Below are 15,127 nucleotides of genomic sequence, written 5' to 3' on the forward strand. Positions count from 1 at the left end.
ATATGGAGCCATTTGGCGGTATACATTTGTTTTACAGTTGGAGGTGGGCGCCTATACAATATTGGAACCTACTATGGGAGGTTTATGTCAGGCAACACTTCCAACGTAGACATGTGATGGAAGGGTCAGACGTAGTGTGAACTTTCCCTGAGACTGACAACAGCAAATCAGCCTGACAACTTTGGGCTTGATTCTAAATTCATTATTACCATTTGACAAATAAAAAAAAAATTCTCTTTGCATAGGAGACATCAGATGATCTATTATCAGCAAACGGAGTGGAAGCTTACTGGTACCAGCTCTTTTTACTAGCAAGATTATTTTCCCACATACGGAGCAGATCAGCCAAATGCAGAAATAATTATTGGTGCACAACTTAGTAGTAAATGTCATTCCAATAGAAAAATGGCACTTGACAAATTCTTCCAAAAATACGTTTCTTTAATCCATTAGGGATACAAACGTGACCAGGCAGAGAATGAGCAGGGAGCTTATGCACGACAACGACCAATTCTCGCTGTCAACCGGTAGACCCGTAGAAGCACTTTGACAGCGTGAAACGGTTGTTGCCTTGGACAAGCTCCCTGCTCATTCCCTGCCTGGTGACATGCTTGTATCCCTAATGGATTAAAGAAACGTATTTGTGCAAGAAGTTGGTGAATTGAATTTTTGCTGTTTTAATTTTCACTAATTAGATAGATAGACAGATAGATAATAGATAGAGATATAGATAATAGATAGATGGATAGCTAGAGAGATAGATAGATATGGGATAGATAGATAGATAGATAGATAGATAGATAGATAGATAGATATGGGATAGATAGATAGATAGATAGATAGATAGATAGATAGATAGATAGATAGATAGATATGGGATAGATAGATAGATAGATAGATAGATAGATAGATAGATATTAGATAGATAGATAGATAGATAGATAGATAGATAGATAGATAGATAGATATGGGATAGACAGATATATAATAGATATAGATATAGATAATAGATAGATGGATAGCTAGATAGATAGATAGATATGGGATAGATAGATAGATAGATAGATAGATAGATAGATAGATAGATAGATAGATAGATATGGGATAGATAGATAGATAGATAGATATTAGATAGATAGATAGATATGGGATAGATAGATAGATAGATAGATAGATAGATAGATAGATAGATAGATAGATATGGGATAGACAGATAAATAGATAGATAGATAGATAGATAGATAGATATGGGATAGATAGATAGATAGATAGATAGATAGATAGATAGATAGATATGGGATAGATAGATAGATAGATATGGGATAGATAGATAGATAGATAGATAGATAGATAGATAGATAGATAGATAGATGGATATGGGATAGACAGATCTATAGAGAGATAGATAGATAGATACATATATACATAGATAGATACATGATAGATAGATGATAGATAGATAGATAGATAGATAGATAGATAGATAGATAGATAGATAGATAGATAGATAGGTTTGGGATAGACAGATCTATAGATAGATAGATAGATAGATAGATAGATAGATATGGGATAGACAGATAGATAGATAGATAGATAGATAGATAGATAGATAGATAGATATGGGATAGATAGATAGATAATAGATAGATAGATAGATAGATAGATAGATATGGGATAGATAGATAGATAGATAGATAGATAGATAGATAGATAGATAGATAGATAGATAGATAGATAGATATGGGATAGACAGATCTATAGATAGATAGATACATACATAGATAGATACATGATAGATAGATGATAGATAGATAGATAGATACATGATAGATAGATGATAGATAGATAGATAGATAGATAGATAGATAGATAGATAGATGGATATGGGATAGACAGATCTATAGATAGATAGATAATAGATAGATAGATAGATACATACATACATACATAGATAGATACATAGATAGATGATAGATAGATAGATAGATGATAGATACATACATACATAGATAGATACATAGATGAATAGATAGATAGACAGATAGATAGATGATAGATAGATAGATAGATAGATAGATAGATAGATAGATAGATAGATATGGGATAGATAGATAGATAGATAGATAGATAGATAGATAGATAGATAGATAGATAGATATGGGATAGATAGATAGATAGATAGATAGATAGATAGATAGATAGATAGATAGATGGATATGGGATAGACAGATCTATAGATAGATAGATAGATAGATAGATAGATAGATAGATAGATAGATACATACATAGATAGATACATGATAGATAGATGATAGATAGATAGATAGATAGATAGATAGATAGATAGATAGATAGATAGATACATGATAGATAGATAATAGATAGATAGATAGATAGATAGATAGATAGATAGATAGATAGGTAGCAGTCCCAGCTCCTACCATCACAAAGCCTTCCTACACCAGGAAGCCTCAGGAAGCCTCCCAAGGAAAAGTACCCAAAGCCAGTCTGACCAAGCCATCAACCTCCATGGCCTGACAAAAGGTGAAATCCAGAAAATGGTACACAAAGTCAAAGAGGAATATCTCAGCATCTGGAGGAACGACATAAACAAATCCCAGAAACTGACAATATACCGGAATCTACAGAGGGAGTACAAACTGGCCCCATATCTAGAGAAACTAGAAAACCCCAAAGATCGACAGATCCTGAGCCGGTACAGACTGAGCGCCCACAGCCTACTCATCGAATCCGGGCGGCACCGACAGAACTACAAGCCTCGAGAGAACAGACTCTGCCAGCAGTGCCCCCAGGAGGCCGTGGAGGATGAGGCCCACTTCCTGCTGAGGTGCCCCAAATACTCCGCAGTGAGGGACACTCACTTCAAGAGGCTGTCTGATCTCCTCCCAGATTTCACCTCCAAGGAGGAGGAAGAGAAACTGCCGATAATACTGGGGGAAGAGGAAAGTGCAGTGGCCGTAGCAGCGGAATATGTCAGTGCCTGCCACAGACTAAGAGGAGCCTGATATGTCATGGACTCCCGTACCCCAACACTTGACATATCCCTATCCCCCGACTAAAGAGCCCGATATGTCATGGACTCCTATACCCCACCCTGGAAACATCCCCTATCCTCTAAAAGGAATTTGATATTCCCTGGACCTCTATATGCCCCCCCTCCCCCACCCCCGTATTTTTACCATATGCTTTGGCAATGCTAACATGTACTTAGTCCTGCCAATAAAGCTCATTTGAATTTGAATTTGAATTTGATAGATAGATAGATAGATAGATGGATATGGGATAGACAGATCTATAGATAGATAGATAATAGATAGATAGATAGATATATAGATACATACATACATAGATAGATACATAGATAGATGATAGATAGATAGATGATAGATAGATAGATACATACATAGATAGATACATAGATGAATAGATAGATAGACAGATAGATAGATGATAGATAGATAGATAGATAGATAGATAGATAGTGAGAGAGAGAGATAGATATGGGATAGACAGATAGATAGATGGATATGGGATAGACAGATCTATAGATAGATAGATAATAGATAGATAGATAGATAGATAGCTATGGGAAAGACAGATCTATAGATAGATAGATAGATAGATATGGGATAGACAGATCTATAGATAGATAGACAGACAGATAGATAGATAGATAGATAGATAGATAGATAGATAGATAGATGATAGATACTTGTGTTTTATCCTATGTGATGATATCTAGCAATATGTTTTGGCTTTTTATAAACCTGCCATAGTTTACTGTAGAAAGTCCTACATAACAATCAGTTTACACAAAACACATTCTCCGATCCTTCATGGGGGTGTCACCTTGAAAAACATTTACATCTTACAAGAATCGTGTACACCATGGGTGATCAGAGACGGAAATGAAAAATGAAATACATTTAAATCGTGGCTCCCATCGGCAGAGAGCTGCAGTCACTCTGCTAAAAGTGTTGTGCAACAGCGACATATTTATAATCCCCCGTGGCTGCAAAGTGCACATTGTCCCTGGGTGGTCGGCAAGCGGTCTTCTATCAATAGTTACCCCCAGCGGTTGTGCTAAGCATTGTGGAATGGAAGCTATTCTGTGGCTCTGTCAGGGTATTACAGGCTGCTTGGCACAAGGCTGAGCTCTGCTGCCCCCCACTGAGAGAAGAGCAATTCAGGATCCATCACTGTGTTAATCATTCTTCAAATAAACGACGGCAGATGTTAAACCAAATCCCACTCTTTACAATTATCGCAAATGGGAAGAGCCGACGACAAACAGGCTTTCTGCTTTCATTTGCGCTCTTATCCGCTAAGGGGTTAACCTGAATCAGACAGATGTTTGACACTGCCTAATGCTATGGTAGAGATGCAATGAAAGGTATATTAGCCACATAAGGCAGGTAGCATAAGTACCATAAAGGTGTGATGGAGAGGCGGCCTCTCTCTCTCCAGAGGATTCACTAATTTGCTCCTCGACGTCGGATCGCAGTTTTCTTATGAATTTTCGGAGATTCCTGCTGGCGAGGATATTAAGAAAAAAATTGTGCTGCTTTTACAGACAATTAACAGCAAGATGAGCGGGTTTTTTTTATAGAGGATGATGACTTCAGGCCTGTTCTCCTCTTTCATAAATACAATCCTGAGCAAGAAGTAAAGCGAGAAGTAGAAGGCAATCACCTTAGAGGGTTCCTCTTGTTTTAACAAACCTTTGACATGCCCAAAGCTATTGGTGCAGTTCTGTGAGCTCGGACCTCCACTGATCGCTATCAGGGTAGGGTCACACAACTGTTTTCTCACCATCCGTGAAAAAAAAAAACAATTACTCGAATTAGACTTTGATAAGAATTCGACCAGAGTGGCTTCGGTTTTTCACAGATATGCAGAGAAAAAAAAGGTTCTCCACCTTCTTCACTCTGTCAGTCCTTGAAAATCAGACCACACACGTCATCCGAGTGAGGTCTGATGTTTTTTTCATAGACCCATAGACTTGCACTGCCAATTTTGATATGACACTTGGATCAAAATTGGATACGTCTCCTTTTTTTTCTGTGAATAACTCAGTCTGAAATAAAAAAAATCAGACATGTGCACAGCCCCATAGAATATCATAGGTACGAGTGCTATCCGGGAAAACCACACATAGCACTCGTCTGAAAAGATTGGTCCTTAATGTCCCATTGACTGTGGCGAGGCTCTCAACATTTGCTCAGATCTCTGGAAAGGCCAACACTGTATGACATTCAGAATAATACTGACTGATTTTAGGTGTCAAGGCACCTAGTATTTTGGTATAGCTCTGGTCGTGTTCCCATCTGCAATAAAGGAAAAACAAATCTTCAGCGCCCTCATTTACAGATTAGTTTTAGGTGTGAACAATATATTTTCAGAAATAAATCTAAACATTTACTTCACCTTTTGTTCAGGTGCCCAGTTCCAGGCTGTGATGGACTTGGACACATAAGTGGTAAATACGCTTCTCATCGCAGTGCGTCCGGCTGTCCTCTGGCAGCTCGGAGACAGAAGGAAGGCACTCTGAATGGATCTGCCTTCTCCTGGAAATCTCTGAAAAATGAAGGTCCAACGTGCCCAACCCCAGGTTGTGACGGATCAGGTCACGCCAATGGGAGCTTCTTAACTCACAGGAGGTAAAAACATTGTTTTCTATAATGGTCCACCTTTATAGAAAGTCTGATGAATATCGTGTCTATTGAATAACTCAGACGTTTCGTTCCCAGATCAGGACCTTCATCAATCACGTTTTTAAAGGGATATGTAGTAGTAAAAAGCGGCTGTGTGAGTCCAGCGGTGGACGCCGCGGCAGCACACAGGACACAGGCTTCGTCCCTCTTTCCATTGGATTTCTCTCCTCATAAACGTTTAGCTGTTATCACTGGCTCAGACAGATGGTTTTTGCTACTACATATCCCTTTAAAAACGTGATTGATGAAGGTCCTGATCTGGGACCGAAACGTCTTGTTATACTTTGGGATCAATAAACCTACCGCTGTTTTTCACCGCTAAGTTGAGTGCCGGGTTATATTATATTTATCACTAACGGTTTGGGAACCTACCCGGGCACCACATGGTTGTAGTGCACACATCTCTTTATCTCATCTATTGAATAACTCAGATCATCTTGTCTTTAGTCTGTCAGGTTGTCCGCGAGCCTCTTTTGCTGGGAAAAAGGGAAAACTCTCAGGGGATGAGCTTCTTGGAACAAAATTCAAGACTAGCGATGGTAAGTGTAGATGCCCAATAACCTGCCACTAGTGATGAACGAGAATACTCATTGAGTCCCTGAGCATGCTCGAGTGGTCTCCAAGTATTTGTGCGTGCTTGGAGATTTAGTTTTCGTCGCCACAGCTGCATGATTTATGGCTGCTAGGCAGGCTGAATACATGTGAGGAATGCCTGTTTGTTAGGGAATTCCCACATGCATTCAGGCTGTTCATCAGCTGTAAATCATGCAGCTGAGGCAAGGGAAACTAAATCTCGGAGCATGCAAAAATACTCGGAGATCACCTGAGCAACAATGCTATTCGCTCATCACTACCTGTCACCTGTAGGGTTAGTTTTCTTATACCCATTTAGTACAAATCGCTTTTAAGGGGGTCCCAGATCTTCTCTAAAAATATTGTTATTGATCATAAGATTTTTTAAAAGAGACCCTGACAACTCCCTAAATGTCCATTTAGACAGGCCAGTATATCAGATATTCAGCAAGAGCCGATCAACTATCTACAAGTCAACTGGTGCTTGTTTGTTCACACAGGCTGACAACTGCAGAGCAATCACTAATACAATCATTCAGCCCGCATACAGCAGCACATTATCGGCAGCATGTCACCTGTTGACACCGGGCAATGTGCTGCTGACGTTATGATTTGTGTACCAGCATTAACAAGATGAGTGTTTATTCCTATTTGGAATAAGCGAGATGCTACCGTGAAAACTATCGGACTATTGCGTTCATACCTTATGCCAGCAAAATACTACTAAAGATCCTGCAAAGACAACTATAGCCTTACTTTGACAAAGAGCTGCCAGAGGAAGAAAAAGGATTCAGAAAAGTCAGAGGAACAAGAGATGTAACTACTAACATTAGATGGATAATGGAAAAGGCCAAATACAACAAGGAGATCTATCTTTGCTTCATTGACTACAGCAATGTATTCGAATGTGTTGATCACCAGAAACTTTGGAATACCGTGAAGGATTTGGGTGTGCCAAACCATCTGATCAATCTCATTAGGAACCTTTACATCAACCAAGAAGCAACAGTCTGAGTGGAAAACAGCGACACGGCATGGATAAAAGTAGAGCGAAGCATCAGACAAGGCTGCATCCTGTCACCATTTCTCTTTATTTTATGCGCACAAGCTATTTTCAAGAAGGTCGGACTTGCCGAAAAAGAAGAAGGAATCAAAATTGCTGGACAAATCATCAAGAATCTTAAATACGTAGACGACACAACATTGATAGCAACGAGCATAGATGGAATGAATTACTCATTACAGAGTGTAAAGATGGAAAGCTCAAACATGGGACTCCTGACCAATACAAAGAAGACAAAGATATTGACTACTGCCAGGTATGACCGTGACACATTTGAGATGGATGACAATGAACTGGAAGTTGTAAAGGACTTTAACCTACTCTGATCAATGATCACTCAAGATGCAGCAACGACACTGGAAGTCAATAGGAGAATAGCTATGGGCAAAACAACAATTAAGTCACTGGACAAGGCATGGCTCGTACATAGTCTGTTTTTTTCTGTAGTAACATATGGATGCGAAACCTGGACAATAAAGAAACAAGACAGAAGAATCGACGCCTTCAAAATGTGCTACTGGAGAAGGATGTTATCAATACCATGGATGGCAAGAAGAACAAACAAATCAATCTTGGAACAAATCAAGCCAAACATGTCACGCGAAGCAAGGATCACCAAGCTACGATTTGCCTACTTTAAACACCTCATATGAAGAGAGTAATCACGGGTGAGTGACATCAAGGTCGGAAGAACAAGGCAAAGAGGAAGACCAGCAGTGCCGGACTGGCCATCTGGCAATTCTGGCAAATGCCAGAAGGGCCTTTGTGGTCATGGGCTGCCTTATCTGCTACATTGTTAACAGAATCGGTGTTCTCAAGACACCCACACTATTAAGAGTTGTGATGGAGCACAAAGTCGCTGACTCCGTCACTAACCAAAGCAGGCCACAGGTATCATTAGAAATATTGGTGTTGTAGAAAATCTTCCTTTCCTCAATCCAGAGTAATATTACTAATATATTTCATCTGGTGCTTGGGGACGGGGACAACATAGGCCTGTGTGAATTCAAATGCCAGGGCTGAATTTCAGCCCCAGTCCGTACCTGAAGACCAGCCATGTGTCACTTGCTGACCTGTTTGCTGTCATCTTGATGCAATCATAGTTTTCTCTGCTGCAGATATACCAGTTCTCTTAATGCTGAGCTCTTTATAACTCCGCCCACAACACTGATTGGCAACTTTCTGTGTACACTTTGCATAGGCAGAAAGCTGCTAAACAGTGGTGGGGACGGAGTTACTAGTTGACTAGGTAGTGATAATCTCCTGCTGATAAAAAATGATTTGATTGAAATGGCAACATACAGCCCAGTAAGTGACATGTACTTGGAGTCATGCAGCTCCCAGATGACATAGCAAAAACTTGCTGATATATTCCTTTTAAAGTATTTTTCTGAAACACCAGAGAATTTCAGAGAAAAATATATCTGTTTGCAATTTTGCAGCCAGGTTTTGATTAATGCAGACCGTGGTTTGGGTAGCATGCAAGTGACAGGTTTACTTTAACTACTTCTGGACTGTCCATAGATTTAAAAAGTTCAGGAGGTCCACACATGCCCCTGCACTGACAATCAAAAATGGTATTGATGTCCAAGCACCTATCACTAGATTGTGCAGCTGTTGGGTAGGGAAGCTGCTGTCACACACAGCAAGACTACCCAGAGAGAAGATAAGCTTTATTATAAGGTTTATTACCAAATTTAACTTCTTGATCTCTGTATACACATCTCCGAACCAGGCCAGCGCTGTGTATATAAATTAGGAAACACTGACAGTGCTTCCTCTTCTGGACCCGGTGAACATGTTTTCAGTGGGTGCAGGGGAAAAACAGGAGCTGCTGGGTCCTCAGAAACCAAGACTGCTCTGCTATACAGCCAGGAGACTGAGATCCCCATGTAACTGGGGCTAAAATACCAAAAAATGTATCAATATATTAAAGTGGCCCAAAAGGTCTTTTAACACCTTATGGGGGTACAGCATGTAAAATAAATTTTACAAAAGCAAAAAAAAACATAAATAAATCAAACAAAAGAAAAACTGCCTGTCTGAATTGCTGTTTCTAGTGCCGCCCCTATTGAAAAAAAAAATATGTCCAATATTTAAAAATCAATGTTTTTTAGCAGTCCTGTGTGGTCTTTAAAGTGAAAAATTCACTTGTATTTCTTATCTTACTTTACATTTTCCACTGATAGACAAAAAGGAATATAAAAATGACATAAAAATTAAAAACACATGTATCTCGAAAAAAAGGGGCAAAATTATTTGAATATCCGACCGAGAATTTTTTTTTTTAGAATTACTAAAGGACGACAAAATCTGAAAATATGCCTGGTCAGGAAGGGGGAGAAATGGCCCCGTCATGAGCTGGTTGAAGAACAGTCTAACCCATTCCTCTGTATAAAGTTTAGCTACTAGTATCTGCTCCTTAGATCTGACATCCATCTGTTTTTACAGTCTTAGAAAATGATGAGGAAATCAAACAGCTGAATAAGGAAATAAATGAGCTTACAGAATCGAACTCAGAGATGGAAGCGGACATGGTGAACCTCCAATCTCAGGTCAGCTCTTTGTCTTATTTTTCGGCCGGTCAGCAAACATTGATTGGTTCTGCACTAATGTATAGAGTAATATAATGAGATATTTTATGTTGAGAAGGATCACAACATCCTATAGCACTTACTTGTCAATCCTAGTTTAGAAGGTCTCATAATTTCTCAAAACATGCAGTTAAAAAAATGCTAAACCACCCGCGTGGAGACAGAAATACCGTATATATCAGTCATCTGTTGTTTATTCCCGCCAGTATTTTAGTACCAGTGCCCATCACTTGCTGCACTAAACGGGTCTTTGGGCTGGATAAAACAAAACTTACATGTAGCATTCTGTCCAGCTATGACGGTGACCAGTGCAGAGTAAAAAAAAAAGACAGAGCGGACACATCGGCTAGGATATACTATATGTGACTCTAGACTAAGGGTATGTGCACACGTAGAAAGATCCTCTGTGGATTTTTCCGCAGCGGATTTGATAAATGCGCAGTGCAAAACCGCTGCGTTTTTTCCTGCGGATTTATTGCGGTTTCTATTGCGGATTCCGCTGCGGTTTTACATCTGCAGTTTTCTGTTGGAGCAGGTGTTAAACCACTGCGGATTCCGCACAAAGAATTGACATGCTGCGGAATGTAAATCGCTGTGTTTCCGCGCGTTTTTTTTCCGCAGCATGTGCACTGCGGATTTCGTTTCCCATAGGTTTACATTATACTGTAAACTCATGGGAAACTGCTGCGGATTCGCAGCTGCGGAAACGAAAATCTGCAGCGTGTGCACATAATAATAATAATAATAATAATCTTTATTTTTATATAGCGCTAACATATTCCGCAGCGCTTTACAGTTTGCACACATTATCATCACTGTCCCCGATGGGGCTCACAATCTAAATTCCCTATCAGTATGTCTTTGGAATGTGGGAGGAAACCGGAGAACCCAGAGTAAACCCACGCAAACACAGGGAGAACATACAAACTCTTTGCAGATGTTGTCCTGGGTGGGATTAGAGCCCAGGACCCCAGCGCTGCAAGGCTGCTGTGCTAACCACTGCGCCAACGTGCTGCCCACATACCCTAAGGGCCAAAATAATTATATTTTTATATCACCGACAAATTACGCAGCACTTCACAGGGGACGTGAACAGACAATATTAGACATTACAGCCTAACATATAATTGAGCACCTACCAAAAGTGACTACATAAGCTTAAAATCTACAAGGAATGCACATTAGATGAAAATCATCCAAAAATCACCACCATCTACAGTAAAGTGTATAGGGGGCTGTCTCCATCATCTTCTGAAATTTCTACTTTTAATGAATATTCTTTTCAAGGGAGATAAGTCTTTGACAAAGGAGTCTGGCAGCATCTTCCTCCCCTCTGCCCATTGAAAACCTATGATCATTTAAGTGAGCCAAGTGTTCAGGTCCACGAGGGAGTTGGTAAAGATGGCCGTCGGTTAAACGACATGTTTCCTTAAGTCCATATCATTGAACAAAAATCAAGTATTAGTAATATTGTCGTAAAGGTAGACAATGCTTTATTAGGCAAAGTCTACACATCGACAAGTGTTGCATTGCTAATGATTTCCTATGGTGTTGCCCTGTCGCAAATGTTTCCAAATGTCTTGAATTGAATTTTCAGTTGTTGGTAGCTTGCGACTCACTTGCCATAGTCTTCAATGCAAACTCACATGCGACGTATCTGTGATTTGGGAATTTTGATTTTTTTTTTATCGCAAAATCACAGCTTTAAAATTAGTTGCGTGACAGCCACAAACAAATTGCACAGATGTTTTTTGGTAAGCTGACTTGTCTGAGAATCGCTGTCAGGAGACAAAATATTGTCATATGGCCCACAGCCATAGCCATCACAAACTATTATCTAGGAGTAATATGGCTAGAACTGTTGCTTCACAGCATTGGGGTCCTGGTTCAAATCCCACCAAGAACAACTCTGCAGGGAGTTTGTATGTTCTCCCCGTGTTTGTGTGGGTTTCCTCCGGTTTCCTCCCACACTCCAAAGACATACTGATAGGGAATCTAGATTGTGAGGGACAGCGATGATAATAAGAGCTGTGCAATTAATGGCGCTATACAAGTGAGTAAAATAAATATTTCTGTTTGAGATCTGCTCCTTGACAACTCTGAATACATTCTCATTAAAACAGATAACAACAATGGAGAAGAACCTGAAGAACATTGAAGAGGAGAACAAGGTGATAGAGGAGCAGAACGATGCTCTGTTTGTAGAACTTTCCGGACTAAGCCAGGCGCTTATACGAAGTCTTACCAATATCCGCCTTCCACACATGGTGAGCGACTGTCTCCTTTCCCTGCACGGCTTCTCATAACCCTCATCATTCAGAAAATATTCCCAGATATTTAGTTTAGATATTGACTTTTGTTTCTCACCAATGATGCCTTCTGCTAGTTTGTGTTTTTTTTTTTACTTGATTTAGGTATTTTTCTTGTCAAAGGAGCTATCTAACAATTTTTTAGTAGATCAACAGCTACTCTCGTTTTTATGAAATTTCCAATATTTAGCTTGTTATCCTTAACTTATATTGTGTAGTTTCTTTAAACAATATATATTTACAGTTTAAAAAAAAGTAAAACACTATTAGAGCGGAAGAAAGACTGAGAACTAAACATTTTACCCCTTCCTGAAGTGTGATGAACATGTCCAGCATACATTTCTAACAGCAGCAACCAGACCGAGCTCTGATCGCTGCCATTTAACCCCCTTAATTTTTGCCATGAATTTCTAACAGTGGCCTTTAAGGCACTCATTCCAAATGGGGCACAGTTTCGCTTCACTCCCCCATAACATAACCACAGGGTGCCAATGGCTTACCATTGTAACTGGTAACCTACTGAAGGCCCATCTCGCTGCCATCTTCGAACGTCTGTGAAGCCCATCCATAGGCTGGGGTTCTCAGGAAAACATCATTTTTCCTATGTATTGCAGTTCCCTAACATGACCAAAACATAAGCTAGAAAAATGTTTAAAAAATATATAAAAGTTTAAAATCACCCTCCTTTACCACGTTAAAAATAAATAAACAAAAATAAACATACTGTATATACTCGAGTATAAGCCGAGATTTTCGGCCCATTTTTTTGGGCTGAAAGTCCCCCTCTCGGCATATACTCGAGTCATACCCAGGGGTCGGCAGGGGAGGGGGAACGGGGGCTGTATAATTATACTCACCTGCTCCTGGCGCGGTCCCTGTAGGTCCCTGCTTCCCAGCGCCCCAGCTTTTTCCTGTACTGAGCAGTCACATGGTACAGCTCATTATAGTAATGAATATGTGGCTCCACCTCCATTAGGGGTAGAGCCGCACATTCATTACTATAATGAGCGGTAACGGTGACCGCTCAGTACATGAAAAAGTGCGGCGCCGGGAAGAAGGGACTGCACCGCGCCAGGAGCAGGTGAGTATAACGGGGAGGGGAGCGCAGCGCATCACTGCACGATATTCACCTGCTCCTCGTTTCGGGCGCCGCTCCGTCTTCAGCAGTGACGCTCAGGTAAGAGGGCGCGGTGACATGGTTAGTGCGCGCCTCTACCTGAACGTCAGTGCTGAAGACGCTGAAGATGGAGCGGCGCCGAAACGAGGAGCAGGTGAATATTGAAAGTGCCGGTGTCCTGAGTGACGGAGAGGTGAGTATGCAAATGGGGCAAGTGTCTGTATGGAGCATCTTATGGGGCTATAACATTTGTGCAGCACTATATGGGGCAAGTGTCTGGATGGGGCCATAACGTTTGTGCAGCACTATATGGGGCAAGTGTCTGCATGGGGCCATAACGTTTGTGCAGCACTATATGGGGCAAATATCTTTATGGAGCATCTTATGGGGTCATAATCGACATTTGTGCAGCATTATATTGGGCAAATTTGTCTATCGAGCATTTTATAGGACCATTATTAACCTTTATGCAGGATTATATGGGGCATCTATATATATGAGGCATCGTGATTACTCGCTAATCCCACCCCCTGCACAGTAGCTGCACCTCCCACCACATCACCACACACAATCCCGCCCCCCACCCCCATCACCGCCCATAATCCCACCCCCCACCACATCACCACACACAATCCCGCCCCCCACCTCATTACCACACACAATCCCGCCCCCCACCTCATCACCACACATAAACCCGCCCCCCAACACATCACACATAATTCCGCTCCTCACATCACCACACATAATCTCGACCCCAACACATCACCACACACAATTCCGCCCCCCACCCCATTACCACACATAATCCCGCCCCCACCACATCACCACACATAATCCCGCCCCCAACACATCACCACACATAATCCCGCCCCTCACCACATCACCACACATAATCCCGACGCCAACACATCACCACACATAATCCCGCCCCCACCCCATTACCACACATAATCCCGCCCCCCACCCCATCTCCACCCATAAAACCAACCCCCACCCCATCGCTACCCATAATCCCGCCCCCCCCACCCCATCACCACCCATAATCCCGCCCCCCCACCCCATCACCACCGATTATCCCGCCCCACCATTTTATCACCACTCATAATTCCGCCCCCCACCCCATCACCACCCATAATCCCGCCCCCACCCCATCAGCACCCATAATCCGCCCCCACCCCATCACCACCCATTGAAAATGACGAAAATGACTATACATTTAATTGTGTTTATAGAGAAATTTTATCTTAATTTATGTTTCATTATTAAATTTGTTTAGATGCTGGAATGAATAAAAAACGCACATCTTACTGAATCCAGTTTGTTTTTGATTTTACACTGTGAATAAAATGTATTATTAGTATTATTCAGATTTTTTATGATTATTATTGTTATTAACTTCATTTTAAGTTAATTTACCACCTGCGTAAGCGCTATTGAATGTTGTCATTATTTACTTTAGTTTAATCACCAGCAGCGTTAATTAGATAGCAATGAGCGTGCCGAGCGTTAGCTGGCTGGAAACAGCTAGTTTTTTAATATGGAGCATCTTATGGAGCCCATCATAATCTTTATGGAGCATTATATGGGGCTCCTGATTCAATATGGATATTCAAAAACACTTAACCTACTGATGTCTCAATTAATTTTACTTTTATTGGTATCTATTTTTACTTTTGACATTTATCGGTAGCTGCTGCATTTTCCACCCTAGGCTTATACTCGAGTCATTACGTTTT

At 40.8% G+C, this 15,127-nt stretch overlaps 1 protein-coding gene across 2 annotated transcripts in view; it reads left to right on the plus strand.

The window, feature by feature from the left end:
- Window positions 1–15,127, plus strand: part of MYT1 (myelin transcription factor 1) — a 95,596-nt gene that overhangs the window by 75,556 nt on the left and 4,913 nt on the right. For both annotated transcript variants that reach the window (XM_069751107.1, XM_069751108.1), the window contains 4 exons: window positions 5,460–5,681; window positions 6,183–6,274; window positions 9,823–9,926; window positions 12,089–12,232. In XM_069751107.1, the coding sequence (XP_069607208.1) occupies window positions 5,460–5,681; window positions 6,183–6,274; window positions 9,823–9,926; window positions 12,089–12,232 (562 nt within the window). The remainder of the gene's footprint in view (window positions 1–5,459; window positions 5,682–6,182; window positions 6,275–9,822; window positions 9,927–12,088; window positions 12,233–15,127) is intronic.

The sequence above is a fragment of the Ranitomeya imitator genome, chromosome 2 (assembly GCF_032444005.1).
Source record: "Ranitomeya imitator isolate aRanImi1 chromosome 2, aRanImi1.pri, whole genome shotgun sequence".
NCBI classification, from domain to species: domain Eukaryota; kingdom Metazoa; phylum Chordata; class Amphibia; order Anura; family Dendrobatidae; genus Ranitomeya; species Ranitomeya imitator.